Source organism: Scomber japonicus, chromosome 20 (assembly GCF_027409825.1).
Source record: "Scomber japonicus isolate fScoJap1 chromosome 20, fScoJap1.pri, whole genome shotgun sequence".
Classification (NCBI taxonomy): Eukaryota; Metazoa; Chordata; class Actinopteri; order Scombriformes; family Scombridae; genus Scomber; species Scomber japonicus.
In genome coordinates, this window is record NC_070597.1 from 12495733 (window position 1) to 12515852 (window position 20120).

The following is a 20120-nucleotide window of genomic DNA, read 5'->3' on the forward strand; positions in this document are numbered from 1 at the left end:
TGCAGGATAGGTGAATCAGAAACTTGGTAGTAGTTCCATTTGATCAACTTTCAGAGGAATCATATCATGATGATTTGATTATATTGTGCTATTATACTTTTTTGTCCAAATGAATGATTCAGAAAACTTTTTTTTGTCTAATGTACCAGTTGAAAGGTCAAATTGACTGAAAATCTGTTTTATTATTTTAAATGTAATTTTGCACACATTTACCACATTGTAGCATAGAGCCACATCAGATAAATATTATTGATAGAATGGTGTAAATTTGAATATGTGTTTTTCTGTTGTTCCAGTTTTTGTTCAGGGTACAGCTGGCAATACCTCTTTCCTAATACATGCAGAATTGGCTACAGTCCTTGAACAGCAATAAGTGGTTCAGAAAATGAATGGGAAATGCACAGGAACTTAAATTCTGTAAAAATGATCAGAACTAGATTTTTGTGTTTGCAGTTGAGGACATTTAAATGTGTTTATTTATTTTTTTGAAGTAATGTATTAGTCTAGGAAATAGCATCAAAGCCAGAACCTTGTTTGCCATTGAGCAAACAAAGTTTGATCTCAAAATAAAATGTTCCCTCTTAGATGAGCACTCGAATGACTTCTGACAATATCCTTGCACCTGAGGTCAGATATGAACTGAAGATGCATTATTTCTGTTGGGAGACACTGGATATGATTTTATACTTTCTGATCTGTATTAATGTTTAATTTAAATGCATTTTGTTTTTTAGGAGAGGGGGAGGGAGTAATATTTGGTATCACAAGCATCTCTTATTAGTATATCTCTTGGAAAAATGTATACTTTTAGTCAAAATATATGATCATATCCACAGAATCAGTGAGGAAAAACCACAGGTTCTCATGTTCTGAGACCACTTTAGTGGTCAGTGCTGGGCAGGTTTAAGCTCACCGCTGCACTCAGTGGAATTAGTTTATGTAGTTCTGATGCTCTTATTAAAAATTAATGGCCTTCACTTTGGATAGCAAATATGATTGGGCAAATTGCTGAAATATTCAAAGTCTGGTATGTTAAAGCTTTTACCACACCGCACACTAAGTCAAAAGCTGTATGCAGTAAGGGGGCGTAATTGCTTCTCCATGCTCATGCCATTCAACAACGCGTGTTGCTGCCATCTTCTTCCGCCTGGCTGCTGCCGCTGATGTCACTCTGCTTGATGACATGGCGGCTTTGTTGGCATTTTTGCAAATGGCCTCTGACAGGAATGAGCAAAGAGGAAAAGAGGAAGGCAACTTTTTGAAGGGGTTTTGTTGATATATTTGTAGATCCTGATGGTCTATTGATTAAAGTGTTTGAGGAAGATTAGTATAAAGTATAGGAGTATACATTTTGATAAAGAGAGTATTTTTAAAGATAAATACTATTTATACAGTATTCTGTTTATGTTCACCTTGGATGAGCACATTACTCATCATTTATTAATGTTATCCATTTCTCATGTTTAAATGTTTTATCAAATGTTTATTTTTTAAATTAATTGTATCGTATATTATTTTTGCACTTTAATATCATTACTTATGTCTGCTTGTAACTTCTATTCTTTGGTTTATCATAATAATTGCTTCACTAGTTCAGCTTATTTAATTCACTGTGTCTCCTATATTCTTTTGTTCCCTCCCTCCTGTCTTTTTGTTTGATTAGACATGACCCGCTCCTCATCCCAGGGAACGACCAGATTGAGTCCATGGATGAGAACGTAAAGAAATACGACTCCACAGGGATGTTTCATTGGTGCCCGTCCAAAGACATCGAGAAGGTCATCTTGGTGAGTTCTGCTCCTTCGCTCGGCACACGTCATTTGTCCCTGACACTCTTCTCCGTAGTGACAGATGTGTCATGTCACAAAGCACCATCAGAGGTTGACAGGGCACTTAAACACTCTGTAATGAGGTGTTTGACATGTCATTTGCTATATGGGGGCCCTGTACATAGAACATTTCTTGTACTAATACATATGCCATTTTTCAAATTACTTTCATAGTCTATAGCGGTCATGAACTGCATGATATATTTTACTGCGAGTAGGCAGCTGAGAGAGGAGAAAGCACTAACATTTGCTAGAAAAGCCAATTCATGCCAAATTCCTGTCACAAACATAATTTTTAAATCTTTGTTCTTTCCCTCTCAGACCCGGAGCGAGGCAGCGATGACTGTTCTGAGCGGCCATGTGGTTGTGTGCATATTTGGGGACGTGAAGTCAGCGTTGATCGGTCTCCGAAACTTTGTCATGCCCCTGAGAGCGAGCAACTTTCACTACCATGAACTGAAGCACATTGTGTTTGTCGGCTCCCTTGAGTATCTGAAACGCGAGTGGGAGACTCTTCATAATTTTCCAAAAGTCTCCATTCTGCCTGTGAGTGCAGACTGCATATTTAAAATATTTATCAATTTGAACAGGTTTGACTAAATAAACAACCCTGTCTCCTAAAATTATGCCATCATCCAGCTAATTTGCATTAGAAATATCTTTAGTGGATAATGTCCTGTTGCTTGTTAAGGCAGAAAAAGTTTCTACTGCCAATGCTAATCATTTTCATTGACTGTATCTGCAAAATGTTCACAGTCCACATACAGTATTTCATTTATTTTTATTATAATACCCAATCCTGCCAACTAAAGCTAGATAAATGTTTTTGCTTATGTGAAAGCAACTCAAAGTACTGTACTTGGTGATGGTTGTGATCTTGCTATTGAAAACGTCAGTGTACCGAGTGTACTGTATGGCCATAACCAAGTGCTTAAGAAGTCTAACAACAAGTGGTACTTGCAGGAACGTATATCATAATCCTGTACTTTGTGTGTCCTACGAATTTGCTTTAAACTTCCCTCTGTATGACTTATCTGCAATATGAGAACACCACATCTCCTGTATTGGAAAAATGTTGCCAGTGTACATGAAATTACTAGTGTATAAGCATTTTTGGTAGGAGACACGGTTATCATAGGGCTCAAGGATGGTAACTGCCATTTATAAGTTGCAACACAACACAATTTACCTTTTGTGTCACGTAGGTGAGATAACAAATTCTCTCCTTCACTTCCCCCTCAAAGGGCACACCACTGAGTCGGGCAGATCTGAGGGCTGTCAACATCAACCTCTGTGACATGTGTGTCATCCTGTCAGCCAATCAGAACAATATTGACGATGCATCACTGCAGGACAAAGAATGCATCTTGGCGTCACTCAACATCAAATCCATGCAGTTTGACGACAGCATCGGGGTCTTGCAGGCTAATTCCCAAGGTAAGGAGTGCCCTATCATAGTTCACTGCACCGCCTGGAAGGGACAGGGCCCTGGCACAGAGAATATCCCTCACTGGGTGCTGCCTGGCTGACCTGGTGTCATTGCATTTGACAGTAAACCCTACTGACTATTCCTCTGGTTACTGTAGCAACTGGTTTCTTCACAAACCTAATTGGTGGCAACAAGCACAGCACTGGCACAAAACCCTCACCTGGCTTACGCATTTTCCATTTTACAATACATGGAACTAGTTTATATAAATCATATATGTATAATTTATGAATAGCATGTAACAGCACTCAAAAAAAGCAACCGATACACTTGGTTAGATTCAGATGGCCTTCAATAATGGTCATTCATCGGCTTTGAGAGAAATGCTTTTAGAAACCTTTTGACCCGAGGAGAGAAAAAAAAATCCTGCCAATTTCATTATTCCTCTAATACATGTATGACCTCGCATTTGCCTTAGTCAGCAGTAAGTGATGGATGTCAAAACATGGCCTATGTATAATACATACAGCATCAGTGATTTAATGTGCTTACTTGTCAGTCTGAGGAATGTCAAGTCAATTTGAATTCAATCTTGCGTCACTTATTTTCTATTTCATGGCTCCATACTGTACATGCTTTGTGTGTGTGTGTGTGTGTGTCTGTGTGTCTGTGTCTGTGTGTATATGTATGTGTGTGAAAAAGGTTTCCATCTCCATGCACACACAATCTAAGGGAAACAAAATGAGCAGTGTGTCACATCTATTATATATAGACTAATATTGGACCTTGTCAGGAATACGGTAACATCACACTCAGCAACTTTATGCTTTACCAGTGGCTGGAAGTGGATGAAATAGCCTCAGTATATTAGTTCTGCTGATGTGCCTGTTTGTAGCCTCTGATGAAGTATTGAATAATGCATTAACAGATATGCTTTTTGTCATGTTTGTGTCCATTTAGGCTTCACACCACCTGGAATGGATAGATCCTCTCCTGAAAACAGCCCAGTCCATGGATTAGTAAGACAGACGTCTGTGACAACTGGGGCAAATATTCCCATCATAACAGAACTAGGTGTGCTTGCTGTATATTTTTGTCAGTTGACTGATATATTAGCTAAGCGGTTGCATGTTTTTTTCAGTTACGTAGTTGTAAACAGATCTGGAAATACAATTTTTGCAATTAGATGCTGTCAACACTTGATTAACCATACTAAAAGTAGAGTTTTTATGTGTTTTTTTGCCCTTGTTGACATGCTCCAGTAACTGTTTTTCTTCAACACTTGTCTAGCGCCGTTAGCAAAGCCAGGCAAAAAAGTGCCTGTGATTTCATTCAGTCAGGATAAAAGCAATGGGACCAGCATACAAATGATAACTGAGCTGGGTAAGAAGTGGCACTGTCCTGTACTGCAGTGTTGTAACTGCTGCTGCCTCCATATCAGCTTTCTTTTGATTTCTCTTGCTGCACAAGAGGCTCAGTCCATTCCCATGGCATCACTTTGAGCACATTTTACCCTTGGTTCTAGTTGAAATTGCCTGTCTTGTTTTGGCCCCTTATCTCAAAGCAAAAATTTTCCCTTTTATTTTTCTAAGAATTACAAGGCCTTTGATCCCTCAGAAGTCCTTGTGGCTGTTTTCATAGCATCTTCTGTTGGATCACATTCTCTGGCCCGTGCCCTCTTTCATCTCAGCCCTGTCGATATGACTGACATTTATTTCTGTCTGCACAGAAGTAGCAGTTCTCAAACTAAATTTTACATCATTACTTTCTGCCAGCTACTGCATGTGTTTTTGTGCTCAAAGACATCTTCAAAGAAGGTTCTGGGGCAATGAGATACTTTCATTTGTTTTGACATACAAGTAGAAGTAATTGGAAGTTCTGTCTTGGATTTACAAGACAAACAATGGCATATTGGTGTTACTGATATTGACCTCAGGAGGACTTTGAATCAACGCCTGGAGTTTTGACAATATGCATGGTGTCATGAGTGTGCATGAATGGCCTGGATATGGAATGTGACAGAGGCAAGTTGGCCACAAATATCAGACATAGTTAAATTTCAGTCACTTAAAAAAAAAAAGATTTTGTCTAAATTTGGACCTATAAATCAGGTAGAATTCTAAGTCCATATTCCATAATACAGTCCATATCTGCAGCTACTGATTGTTGTGCACAACCACTGTACTTCTGTCTCCTCCTCTTCATGTGAATCAAGTTCAGTATTTGCCTGATGTATGTTTAAGCACACAATCCATGCTTTCTCAAAGCACGAAAATGTTTCGTAAGATCTGGTTTGGTGTACAGAAAATAAACAAGCAAGTTTTTTAAAAGTAATGAGATTTACATGCTCACTCTCTCTAGTGAATGACTCAAATGTTCAGTTCCTGGACCAAGATGATGATGACGACCCAGACACAGAGTTATACCTCACTCAGCCTTTTGCCTGTGGGACAGCCTTTGCAGTCAGTGTGCTGGATTCCTTAATGAGTGCTGTAAGTCATTTTTAATCTCGCTTACTGACAATACTGAAGATATAAAGAGCTTTTGATAAAGATTTTTGTACAGTGACAAATAAAATCTGTCAGCTATTTGAAATTTGCAAAGAAATCTTGTGTTTTGATATCAGGACAAATAGCAGAATACCTCCAGTCCCCAAAAATGTTGTCTCTCTCTGCTCCCATTAAAACAATAGATGGCAAGACTGGAACTTGTACTTGGTATGACGGCTTCATTTGTCTGCCTTTCAGTTTGAGTGAGGTTAGAACAAAGCTGCCTTCAAGTGCGCTCCAGTGTAGACAGAGGTAATGCTACCTAATGGACAGCCCTCATCCATCATCTTAGTCAATAGTGCTGTCAGCAGCTGAGGGAGATGTCACTGTGCTGTACAATCAGGGGGAGACACGAGACTGCAGTGCAAAGAAAAGGGCAAGCATTTGCCCTTGTTAAAATCAACAAAGCAATAACTAGAAGTTAAAAAGATAACTACACTGAGTAAAGTACATCATCAGGTTTTGCATTCAGTTTGTAATGCTGATTTGTCCACAGAAATTGTCTGTTATTTAGCTGTAAGAAATGCCTGGACAGCATGAATGTGTACATGGACTCCCTGTGTGTCTGTCTGATGGGAGTGAGAGTAACCTGTAGTAATTGGATTCTGCTGTCTTTTCACTCACAGTGCAGAACAATGTGAAGCGACAGAGTGGGGTTAGATAGCACCACTCGGCCTAGCTGTGTTCAGTTGTGACTTTGGTGGTGTTTGCTTAAGGATTCACCCTCCACTACTTTCATTCCTTCAGACATACTTCAATGATAATATCCTCACCTTGATCCGGACGCTGGTAACAGGCGGGGCGACACCCGAGCTGGAGGGACTGCTAGCGGAGGAGAATGCATTACGGGGAGGCTACAGCACGCCACAGACCCTGGCAAACAGGGACAGGTGTCGCGTGGCACAGCTGGCTTTATACGACGGGCCCTTTGCCGACCTGGGGGTAAGTGACTGGTCTTGTCACCTAAAGGCTTTGTACATCTTTGTCTGCTTGTGCTGTGGGAGCTAGCTTTAGTGAAAAGATTCAGACTAACAGGGACAGCTGTGATTCAGAGTTTAGATACCTAACAGGGATTGTACGTCTAAAAATAGGTAAGTTCTATTAAGTTTTAATCTACTCTAATCATGAAATTAGCCTATTGGCATTTAGAAAAATATTACACATCAGGTACATAAATATTACTTTAGTCAAAGTATGAGATGTCAGTTGTTATCTCCAACATTATAGGTTATGGACAGCAGTGAGTGTGAATTGCAAGTGATCCATAACCATAGTCATATTTTATATGATGTCAAATGTAAAACATACTGAAATTGTATTTTAATGTAAATTATTTTACTGATCAGGATCAAATCTATACAGGAATTGTATTGAATATGTATTTAGGTTAAGTTATTGCAAATTATTATAACCCTAACCCATGCAAATGTTTCAGTGTATGCAGACTGTATACTACATCGTCTTAGTGTCACTGTCTTGCAGGATGGTGGTTGTTATGGTGACCTGTTTTGTAAAGCTCTGAAAACATACAACATGCTGTGCTTTGGCATCTATCGGTTACGAGATGCACATCTAAATGCACAAAGCCAATGTACCAAACGGTGAGTTTTTTGTGCCCTCACATTTTGAGGTTCAAAATTGGGATCCACAAAAAGCAATGTTTTAAAAAATGAATTCTACCAACACTATATTTAGGACTCACTTACATCTGTTCCCTCTCTCCACTAGGTATGTCATAACCAATCCACCATATGCGTTTGAGCTGGTGCCCTCAGACCTGATATTCTGCCTGATGCAGTTTGACCACAACGCTGGCCAGTCTCGAACCAGCCTCTCCCACTCTTCCCATTCGTCCCATTCCTCCAGCAAAAAGAGCTCCTCTGTCCACTCTATCCCAACCACCAACCGTACCAACCGCACCAAAAGCAGGGACACACGAGACAAACAAAAGTATGTGCCCCTTTAGAGCTCTCTGACTGTCTATGTCCATGAACAGTGCCTGCCAACAGTTACTGTTGTCCTGTGTGTCCTTTTGCAGGGTCCAGACAGACTGTAATATGTCTGGGTGTCTATGTGTGTATGTTTGTCTGAGTGTGTATGTATGTGTAACTTGTATGTCTTAGTTTGCATTCAACAACATCACACAGCACAGAACAGAACGGTGTGGTTATCCTCCTTAGCAGGGTCATCCAATGGCATAGGGCAAAGAAAGCAACCACCAAAGGCTTCACTTTTTCCTGTGAGCCCCCCCCCCCCCACATACTGCATTCAATTTATATCTGTTGGCTGTAACAGTGGTCTTAAATTTTTCTTTTTTTTCTTTTTTTCCAATGATTTACTTCATGTTGCATATTCTTCTTATCTTTTTTGTAAATTATACAATAATTATAATTAATTATAAATAATAATAAGTTTAATTTGTGCTGCAGTATTCATTCATTATGAAACTTAAAGTGTCAATAACATAGAAAATAAAAAAAAATACAAAGAAAATACTGATATGAATTAAGGTAGAAAAAAGCCTTCCTGAACAGAAAGTTTTTAGGCCTTTGTGCGTGACGCAGTCCACAGACAGGCCACATTTAAAAGTGTAATATGATTTGAGAAATAAATCGGAATTGAGCATTAAGGCCTGCAGTGTGAACGTAGTCTTAGAGTGCGGGTGGAGGTGTCTCGTATGATCAGTTCCTGTTGGTAGGGAGTTGCAAGTCAATCCTGAAGAAGACAGGGAGCCAGTGCATTGATAACAGTTTGGTGTTATATGTTCGTGTTTTCGCACCAGGATCCTGGTACATGTAGCTCTGTTCTGTGTTCTGCATCAGTGCCTCTGTATGCTCCTGTCAGGGATCCCTATGAAGAACACATTGTAATAGGCCAGTCTTGAGGAGATGGTAGAAAGCTGTTTTGCATAGATGTCTTATTGGTCATCAAAAGTCAGCTGAGGGTCAAACCTAACACCCACATTAGTGACTGAGGAGGAAAGGGGGATGTCCTGGTCATCAAACGTGAGATGAGGTATGGGGGGTGATTGAAACTGGTGTGGAGTGCCAATAAGAAGAGCTTCAGTTTTGCTGCTGTTTAAGTGAAGGAAATGTGTGCATCAGCTGCCATCGGCAGGTCAGTCACAGCCCTTAGCAGAGCTGTTTCAGTGTTGTATGCTAAATGAAAAGCTGATTGATATTTTTCAGAAAGGTTGTTGTATTTAAGGTGGTCCTGGAGAAGCAAACACCTTCTCCAACACCTTGGACAGGAACAGGAGGTAGCAGATGATTTCTGATGGAAACATTTTTTTAAGGTTGCCAGGATTGTTATTAATTAGAACTGTGACTTAATATCTTTAAGGGTCTTTGAGTAAATCCTTTGATGTTCACGGATGGCCAGTTTGTGGACAGCGAGTCTAAAGCATCTGAAGCGTCATTCTAGGACACATCCAGCTGTTTTTATTTTCCGCAGGTCATGTGTGACCCAGGGAGCAGAGCGTGAAAAATGTACCTTGTGCATGTTGACATGAAGATCAAAGACACTGCTCAGAGACATATCATAGAGTGCCAGTAGTTTATCTACTGATGCAGAAACTGAGCAGGTGATTTGTTGGAGGTCCATAGTCACAATGACTGGGTCAATCCTTTTCTGGTTCCGAAAAAGCATTTGATGCTTAGGTGACACCCATTGAGACCAGTTTGTCGTCAGACATACCTAGATCATAGACCTGACCTTATTGAGGGGGGCAGAATCTATGATGACCAGGTCATGTGTGTGCCCCCTGGTGTGAGTAGAGTAGTCAACATGCTGCTTCAGGCCAAGACACTCAATCAGACTCAGGAACTACACTGCAAAATGACAGGAGGGGTTGTCAACATGTTTATTCATGTCACCAACAATGACAATGTTGGTAGACATGAAGGGGAGTGAGGTGAGGAGGTTTTTGTGTGAAGCACCGTCATGGAGTACAGATGTTTACTTTTTGGAGCAAGACATCCAATTGAAGAAAGATCAAGCATTGGCAGGAGAGATAGTTTCAGTTCAGCCCGCTGTGTAATTGCTAAACCACCACCATGGCCAGAGCTACAGGCTTTTTCCAGGCCTCATTAAGCACAGAGTAGTCTTGTGGTTTATACCAGGCTTCAGTTAGGTACATGAAATCAAGCCTCTTGTCCAAGATGTGGTCATCTCGAGCAGGGACTTATCGGTGAGAGATTGCCATGGTGGCAGGAGACAGAGCTAAATATGGAAGTCTCTGAAAACTCAGTTCACAGTGATCCACTTTATATTTTACATCTTGCCTGGTATAGGGTAGTCTCTCAATGTTTCCTATGATGGCGCCCAAGTTTGTTTTCCTTCTGTATTCCACATTGAAACCACAGCATGCGATGTAATGAGGTCTGTTTCTTAAAATCCCACTCCTGGCAGCGGGTTAAAAACCCCTTGTCATGTGTAATTACAAAGCTGCATAAACTCTGTAGCTGTATGGCAGTGTAGGACATCATATAGCAGCATTGGTAACAGCCACAGTCACAGTCACACATTGGAGATCATTACAGTAAACATGAGGGGAGCTCCAGTTGGGGGAAAAAAACCCAGTCACTAGAATTTGTCAATGACAGTGCAGTTCTGGGTGATTTTCACGCTGATAGAGACTAAATGGGAGGCAGTTTGCATTCTGTGGCACACCTGAGCTGGCAGGCTAGAGGAAGAGACTGTTGTTGTCCTCCGGAGAAAAGGAATCCCAGTAGAGCTGGTAGAAAGCTCTTTACGTTGAATTATCCCAAAATCCACAAATCCCTGCTGAAAAGATATGCAGTACTTAATCCAAAGTCCACCAGTTCAATAGAATGGATTCCAACTCAGGGAGTGACCAAAACACGTAGACAGAAAACAGAAAATCATAAAAAGCTCAACCAAAATGGAAGGCCATGTTAGTCATGCAAACAGTGAAGCTCACAGTCAATTGTTTTATTTAGCAGCCAATATTCCCATGTGTTCCCTGAACGCAGAGTAGCCTTTCTCCCACTGCAACACAAGCACCAAAACAAACAAATGTGTGATGTCATCCAACATAATATGCAATACAGGAGAGTATGTTCCTTCAGAGAAAGAATATGCAAACGTTCGACCTTTAGTTTTACTTACACTGTGCTTTCTTTGATTATAACTTTATAATCTGTCTGTCACTGGGTCTCTCCATCTTAGAGCATTCCAAGTTTAACTCTGTTGAAACTTGTTTTAGCAGAATACTGTGTTTAAATTAAAGCTGAACCTTATTGTACTTGAAAGGCACTTTAAATTACATGTCTTAAAAAATTATATTATGTCATGTCTATGAATTCCTTAACATCATGTTCTCTTTAGGACGTTTGAATTCCTCTTACATTCAAATGGTATTCTTTTGATTAAGTGTTATTTGCTACCATGAAGTATCAATTATGTTAGATATATGGAAGTAGAAACTGTAACAGTTATTAATAAAGTTACACTCACATTATAATTACATTGTCTTCACACATGAATGTCACATATCTATTTTATATTTGTTAAACTTGTAAAAAGTCTTTTTCAAAGCATATTAATGAATGTTTGGGTACCTAACAACATGGTAATTATTACTTGGTGGAGTAATAATTTATTTGAAATAACACCTGGTAATTACATTGCTTCCAAAGACTTGTTAATATGCAACTGTGCATGTTCACACTTTGCTGCAAACTGTGTGTGCTAGAGCAGGGGTTCTCAACCTTTTGTAACTTAAGGCCCACTTCTGATAGTTAAAACATTTCCGAGGACCACCTTCCAAAATAAATGAAAAAAAACATCACTGGCAAAAATAGGAGAAAAAATGAACTGGGATGTGAATATGTGTGTCAGCTGTAATGACCAAAATAAATATTCTGCTTACCCTCAGTGAAACACTTGGGCTTGCTTCTGGGAAATAATGAGATCAAGTCGTGGTGGGATGGGTGAGAGGCTGACATGCAGAGTAGCATTCAAAATTGCTTTCAGTTTGTTTCTTGCCTTTGATTTTGTGACAGCCACAATGGAAAACCCTGAATCACATAAATAGGTGGTGGTGAAAGGCAAGAGAAATTTGATTGCCACAGAGAGATATTGACTGGCAGCCAGGATCCAAAGTGAAGTGAGGTCAACTTGCTGCTGTCTGCTCATAGTTCCATCAGTTCATTTTCCAGCACAGTGGACAGAGCCACATCTTCTAAGCAGGATCCACAGAGATAGGATCCAAAATCCAAATGTTTTCATGTCATGGGTCCTCTGGGATGTAGTCTGCAAACTTTTGTGACAACTGAGTCAAATGCTGAGTTATAGCACTGGATATGTTGGGATGAGGAGAGTCTTCCAAACATTCACTTAGGAATCAAAATTTATCAAATTGTCCCTACTTGACTCATCTGTTCCAAAGAATATGTTTTTTAAGCCCTTATTTAAACCAAAAACACATTTGCATTAATATATTGCTGATTCAACTGGTCAAATATTTCTTATAAGTAGGCCAGTTTTGCACAAACCTTATCATAAGTGTGATGCTCAGTAAGAGGGGAGTGCTGTCCATACTACTACTCATTTTTTTCTCAGATAGACTTTCCCTAAGTAAGAAATAGAGCATCCACTTGGCATCCGGGCACCATTTCTTGGATCTGTTTGATAAAACCATGATGTATTCTTGTCATTGATCCAGCGCCATCTGTACAAACACCTGTACCATATTTCCAATGAAGACCTTTTTCGGCAAATCATTAAGGCAACTCATTACATTATCTGCCATTTTTCTAGAGGGTAGATAGACAGTAGATCATTGTGAAGATTACTGTGCCTGTAGCAACTTACAAAAACTAACAATAAAGAGGCATTGCCAACGTCAGAGTGTCATTGGAGAGTGATGTTGACTGAATTTTGGTTGTAACTGCCAGCCCAGTAACTCTCTGCACATATCCACAGCACTAGGCAAAATAAGCTCTGCTCCGATCGCAAAGCGTTTATTGCTATGAGCAACACAAGCAGCAACCATATATATATCTTTCAAAGTGGATTTTGACTGAGTTGTTAATGTTATGATGACTTTTGTGTCTGTAGCCCATCCCTTTTCCTTAGGAAATATTAGCTTCGCAACACATCCCAGGTTGTTTGTGGTTAAATGTCTCTGGAGCTTTAATGGTTTTATTACTCATTTGACAGGATTTCATCACATTCAACACACTGTGCTTCAAGCTCAGCAATATTGTTTGCCATTATGAAACCAAATTTTATGTATTCAGGGTAATATTTCCTCACCACACACTTTGGAGGTTTTACTGGCAAAGAGTTGTTTCCCACATCCAGGCTTATGATTGGCAAAAGACAAAAAAGCAGGAAAATACACAGAGCACAGAGTACAGAATAGCATTATATTCTCAATCAAATTAATAGCTCAGTCCGTATACAGTGAAAGAAATCAGCTAAAGATGCCCATCTCACTTTTCTAAGAGTTAAAAATTTAATTTAAACATATTTTTCTACAACTACAATAACTTCTACACATTTATAAACTTTGATTTCTCCCGCAGAGGTTTCTGTAGATTTAAAGGATGTTTTAGGAGCACACACCTACTGATCATTACTTGAAAAGCTTAATATCTCAAAATTTGAGACCATAAATAACTACTTTGAATCCATTAGAAACTGTTTGTACCCAGTTTCACTATAAACTCTGAATCATCAATCTCACTTGTTAGAAGCAGAATTCTTCTTCAGCCTGAATTCTTCTCTTAATCTAGAGGCTTTAACTCATGTCCTCTCTCAGTGTTGGTGATTAACACCAACATCCCAAACTTCATGAAAACTCTACTGAGTTTAATTGTTTACTTACAGCACAGCTACACTCTGCCAACAAACTGCCAACAGCCACCGCTGCAACTAGGAATGTGACTATAACGGCATCACTGCAAGGTCATTTGATGCCTATTGTGGGGTTGAGCTAATTACTGTCATCATCACATTAAAAAAATTAACTCAGAAGCGCAGCAAGTGAGCCGGCAACCAAGCTAGTGTAAAGACTAACCCCAGTCAACAAGCTCTCCCATCAATCTTCCTTGCCAACATCCTCTCCATCAATAATAAACTAGATTACCCAAAGACTGCTTTTGACCTCCCAGAGGAAAAGGACAGGCTGCTGTCCCCTCACTGAGACATTGCAGCATGACAGTATCCTTGACTCCACCATTCAGCTAGCTGGGCAAACAGTTCTCCAGGTGAATAGGTTTGCTTCACTGTCAGGAAAGACCCAAAGAAAAAAATCCATAGCGTCACAGCCCTCGCTACAACAAACAAACTCCACAAATCCATTCAACACCTACATCATCCACAGTTAGACAAAGATGGCTGCTCATTCTTGCTGAATTACTAGCACAAGATCCTGTCACCAACAACGTACTGGCAGCGCTAGAGATTATGGTTCAATGAAATAAACAAAACTACATCATCAGCAAAAAGGCAGATATTCAGTCCTTAAAGGCCAGTGTGTAGGATTTAGTAGAATCTAGTGGTGAAGTTGCAGATTACAACCAAATAAATACCCTTTCATTCATGTCGGGGAACCTACGGTGGTCACGAAACTCGCAAAAATTATCTAAAGCCCTCTCTACAACCAGTGTTCGGTTTGTCCATTCTAGGCTACAGTAGAAACATGGTGTTGCAACAGGATGACCTCACCGCTCCCAATGTAGATATAAAGGATTCATTCTAAGGTAACAAAAACACCATGATTCTTATTTTCACAGGATTATACACCAATTAAAATACATATGAATATGATATTCTATTTTGGCCAAGCCTGTTCAGGTAGATGTCACTAAATGTTCCACATTGGTCCTTTAATTTACCAAATGGAACACCATCCACTCTTTGGCCGCACTCACATATTCTCTCCTTGAAAACCACAAACAGAATCCATGGCAAGAAATATCTTTGGCGGAGCCTAATACCCATTAAGAACACACTTGACTTATTGCCCAGGATACAGACACAGCTCTAACTCAAGTTATACAAGGACCAGATGGCTTATAGCTACAGCCTCAGCACCTAATTTTCACCAGTACGCCCACAGGACACAACAACGGAAGTCCACAAAATATATGTAGAGTGCGATGGGCAATCTCCTATGACCCCTCCAGTATTTACAACAGCCTCTCGAAAGGAATCTGCATAGTTCCTGCAGAATCTGAGGTTTGACAACTGATCAGGGCCTCCCTGCCAGCACACTGGCAAAAGTTGTCAGGCTGAGTAGTATGGTCCACAGATATGTGGAACAAAGTTTTACGTACATAGTATCAGATTGCTACAGGACATTGAAGAGTGTTGTCAACTAAGATAACTTAACAGTAGACTTTAAAAATCTTAGGGCACATCTCATCCACTCTTGGCACCTGCAGAGTCTTTTTCAGTATCTCAACCAATGAAATTGACAAGGTCCTCCCCTTGTCTTCCAAGTCTGCCTCCTTCACAGAGGGTGGTTCATTTAGGTGAGAGTGCCTTTGCTGAACAATAGCCACAGTTCAGGTGAGCAGTTATCCCCATCTGCTCAGAATAATCTCTCCCTTTACTGAGTTATCTAATGGTCCCCCGGCAATGGTATGAAGTCCTCAGGTGGCGCCATAACCAGAGAGACTCTAAGAAGCCTGGAAATTCCAAACTGTACAGACACAAACACACAAACAATAGTCCTGGCCTTCATCTTTGCAGAATGCAGTCATAGTGACAGCCCTCTCTTTTTCTGGGAAAACTCCACAGCAGTGCTCAGCCAGAGGTTCATGAGTATCACCAACCCACCTGGTATCTCCAACCCTTGGGCATCTCCAAAAAAGAATCTATCCAACCCTATCCAAGAGCATGGCATTTTGACTGTGGCTGGCAATGCAGTGACATGAGTTTCATGTCTATAACTCATGAAATTGTAAAAAGAGCCATAGACATGATGTAGGTTTTCCCAAAAAATCATGGCTGCTATCACTTAATAAGTATTGCTGTCTGTCACTGTATGTATTTAATTACACATTTTTAACATTTTCTATTATTTACGCAACACATTTAATGGATTTTGCAGAATTGGTGGAGGTATGCGTTCTTAAAATACTCTCAAATATAATGATGTTTCTGTGGGAATATTCACATTAAATATTATTTTATTGTTCTTTCAAAAAACAAATGAGTACATTTTGCATTTTCACAGCTGCTGAATCAACACTACAAGATTTCACTGGTTAGTACACAGTGCCCATTTGTAAAAAAAAAAACAAAAAAACAACAACAAAAAAAAAACATGTTTTTGCTGCACAAATTCATTTACATTGCCCATTTTACCAAGATATATTTATTTCTACATGAAGTTGCTGATCCAGTTTTATGCTGATTTAAATATGTTACATAACACTTTTGATATTATATAATATGATATTATATAATACATATTTGATACATACCAGTTGCATGCTAATCATTGGGTTCTGAATTACCTCTGAAACATGGACAACATCCTCCTTCTGATTGCTTTGGCAACAGGCATGGGCACAATGTGGCTGCTTGACACATGCTACAGTGGCTAGATGCACAGTAACTGCACTTAAAAGTTTTTCTGACATGATCCATGTTCTGTTTTAATTATTTGCTGAGATGTTGGTTGCTCCCTACTGTTTAACCTACTCTACATCCATATGTAATGAGAGCATCTGCTGTTTTTATACCCTGATCATCATGTTGTGCAGTTTTTGTTATTAATGGTCATATAAGTATTTACCATTTAGCTTACATTTAGTGTACTACTTTCTTTTTCCAAAGTGCAACAAGGATGAATAGAGTGGTCCAAGGTATGGAAATGAATGGTTATGCATGATGTTAAATAATGCATCAAAAACGGTCATGTCCTTGCTGACATTTTGCCCTGTGAATGAAAGCCAAGTAGTTTGTTGACTGCATCTAGAGCGCATGGTTATGACCTATGCAGTACATCTGACTGTAGGATTGACTGTGTAGAATGTGAAACTGAGTGGTTTGATGCTTCTTCAGCTTCTCTTCCCTATCAAGTGATGTTTTATTATTGGCAACATGTATCTACTGGCATATGTGTTAATGTACTGTAACACCACAGCCTTAAGTCATGTTGATGAAAATGCATGACCATGAATATTGCCAAGTGGATGTTTCACCAGCAATATATAATGCCAGAATATTCATCTCCTACTCTAAGAAAAGAAAGTTGCATCAAGCCAAAAGCCTGAAGCCCCTCCAAAAGAAAAACAAATCCCTTTGACAGTATGAATTGTGAAGATTTTAACTTCTAATTTGGTACCATGAACTATGAAAACAAATTTTTGTTTTAAACTGGTGACCTGCATGTTTGATGACCCCACAATACAGCATGCTTCAATGGCAGTATGGTATATGTGAAAAACATTTAGAACCCTGAGATGAGTCACATTACAGAGGTGAAAACTGGGACAATGGGACATTAAGTGTTACTTACCTGTCATTAAAAAAACATTTTGAAGCATATACATGTGAGAATTTCTTTCTACGCCATCAATTCAAAAGATGACTTTAAAATTATACAATGTCCTCCCCATGTTCTGTGTTTAATAAAACAAAAACCAATCTGATGACACTGAAATTGTAATTGACAGCCATGTAGCATTAACTGTCTGATGTCCCTCCTCTTTGTCTTATGATTTTGGCTCTTTCTCAGAAAAGACATGGTTTACAGATGAGCCAGAGAATACCCACCTGAGGACCATACAGATCAAGCCTGTGAATACCCTCTCCGTCAACCAAGTCATTCAGTATAAATCCACAAGCAGCTTGATTCCACCCATCAGAGAAGCAGAAGACGAGTGCTGAGCTCCTTGGACCCTCACTGACACCAGGACGCCTTGAATCCCAGAAGACTCATTGTGTAGGTGTCAGGTTGAGATATTATTACCATCTGCAAACACAAATCATCATTGGCCATTAGATGGAATGAACACATAACTGCTTTCCTCATTCACTTCTAGAGCAAGCTTATTGTAAATGCAGATGTAGAATCCTACAATATACATCAAGACAATCATAGTCAAATGTGGCACCCCCACTTTACTATTAGTTTTGCACAGCTAATCTGTAGTGGTGACCAGACTCCATTAATTTTTTGTTCCATTTTGGGGAATGAGGGTCACTTGAAGGAGAACAGTAATGTAAAAATGATTACTACAACTAAAATGGTGATTATTATGATTACTGGATCATGATTTGCAATGATAAAAGTTGCCTTTTTAGCTGTTGATGAACAACTACTACTACTGCATTTACTTTACCCAGTGTTGCAGAGTTATTCTGTACAGTATATTAAAATGTGTATTTTACATCCAGCTGCAATCCCACCACAATGGCATTGTTAGTGACTGACTCTCAGTGATTGCTTTGCCATTTGGAGCTAATTCACAACATTTGTGACAGTTATGATGGCCAGTGTCCATGTGTAAATGGCATTTGGCTCCAGCCTTATCTCTATCCATTTATATTTGTCTTATCTTTGCCTTTTTTCTTTTTTTGTCATTTGTAATACATGTTTTCATGTTGCTGTTTGGTTGCAATGTCCAAAACCCCATAAATCTTATTGAGTAAAGCTTTAAAGTATCTACAGAGTTTCTCCAGGGGTACAAATTTAGGAGTATTCTTTTTCTATTTTTTCTTTTTTCTTTTTTCTTTTGTGTCAATAGCCAAATATGATAGAGCTGTTTTAATGGCAACTTTACGATGTAACCAAAACTCTCACACAGCTTCTAATACAATGGAAGAGCTATTCATTTATTTGAGACTCCAGCAAAGCCAAATACTATAACATGGCATCATATCATATGTCTGTAGGAATTGAATGTGAAAGCCACATATCGCATGAAGTGGGCATCTTTAAGTCCTCCTTTGGCTGTAAGCACTGCCTGACACAGGATTGTCTTGGAGGCCATTAAGTGCTTGTATGTACTCCATGACAAATCTTAATGCCATAATCAGACATGTTCATGCTTTTTGTAGATACATGAAAAACAGCTCTATCATAAAACTCAGTTTGGGCTATTTATATGTTCTGAAAGCTTCTGTTGTGTTGGCAAACCATCTTGGTGATCACATATCTAATATATATATACAAGACAAACAATTTATACACAGCTGATGAAGCACCAATCATTTGTTTTAGCTGGTAAGCAGATGAGGCCAGAATGCAGAGCCAAGAGTGATTATTAATCATGTCTTATTTAAATAATAGAGTAAAGCTATATTGGCACTGTTGTCACTTTAATTCAGAATCAATGACGGGGAAAGAAAGGTAAAGAAAACTAAAAGAAACAAAACAAGACAAGCAATCCATAATATCCTTAATTCACTGAGGATGTGTCACAGTCTAGCCTAAGATTCATGTTGGATGTGAAAAGAGAGAGGTTGTGACATTTTTACTGGCACCGAGAACATCCAAGCCATCCATCCGGCAGTGCCAGTAATGTGCCAGGCAGTGCTGAAGCCAATGGAGGACTCCAGAAGACCCACTGCTGCGAAAAGAGGCTTCTAGTTTGCTTAATTTAAGCAAAATCTACTTTTGCTATGAGACTGAGAAATGTACTTTACTCTTTGCTTTCCATCTTGCAAGCTCAGAATCCATTCTTTAAAAGAAAAAAAAGGACTGTGTATTTCTTAGATTGATGCTTTAAAATGATCAGATTTAATGTAATTCCCTGGAGATAACAAGAACTGTAGTAAACAATTTGAAAAGTCTTAAAACTATTTTTAAATAATCGATTATCAATAGCAGAGCCTGATAGGAATTCATATTTTATGACATAATATATGTGATCTTCAAAGAAATCTGTAAAGCTTAATGTAAGATATTTTTTTTGTAGTGTGTTCTTTGTTTGACAGTACCTGTGGGGGGTTGAGAGACATTCGGCATTGCGGTCTATTATTTTGTGCTTTTTTTTTTTTTAGCACATTGACTTGTCAGACAGTGCTAAGTTGATATTTCTGACTATGTCATAATACCCAATAATAAATACAGTTTATTGTCTTGTACAAATAGGCTTGTACATAAATTGTACATGATTTCATTTTGTATTTTCACAAATTAAAAAGCTGATGTATTGTGTTCTACAGTATTCCTGTTTTTCTTCAGATTTTCCCAGAAAATATTTTGTCACTGTGCCCAGCACAGAAGATATTACTTAACAGCAGCTCTAGGCCACATCTTACTTACATGTATCACACCGGAACTATATAAAGCCTTCTCAGTGATGATGACATAAGACACTT

General features: G+C 39.1%; 1 protein-coding gene across 5 annotated transcripts in view; it reads left to right on the forward strand.

The window, feature by feature from the left end:
- Positions 1–19737, forward strand: part of LOC128380949 (calcium-activated potassium channel subunit alpha-1-like) — an 89572-nt gene extending 69835 nt beyond the window's left edge. For 2 of the 5 annotated variants that reach the window (XM_053340850.1, XM_053340846.1), the window contains exons 21-29: positions 1664–1787; positions 2151–2375; positions 3074–3266; positions 4219–4332; positions 5620–5750; positions 6555–6749; positions 7290–7408; positions 7536–7757; positions 17530–19737. In XM_053340850.1, coding sequence (XP_053196825.1) covers positions 1664–1787; positions 2151–2375; positions 3074–3266; positions 4219–4332; positions 5620–5750; positions 6555–6749; positions 7290–7408; positions 7536–7757; positions 17530–17551 — 1345 coding nt within the window. In that variant the 3' untranslated portion in view covers positions 17552–19737. Of the gene's footprint in view, positions 1–1663; positions 1788–2150; positions 2376–3073; positions 3267–4218; positions 4333–4548; positions 4642–5619; positions 5751–6554; positions 6750–7289; positions 7409–7535; positions 7758–16625; positions 16655–17529 lie in introns of all 5 variants that reach the window. The other 3 variants (XM_053340847.1, XM_053340848.1, XM_053340849.1) reach the window with 3 other exon arrangements.
- Positions 19738–20120: the final 383 nt, after the last annotated feature.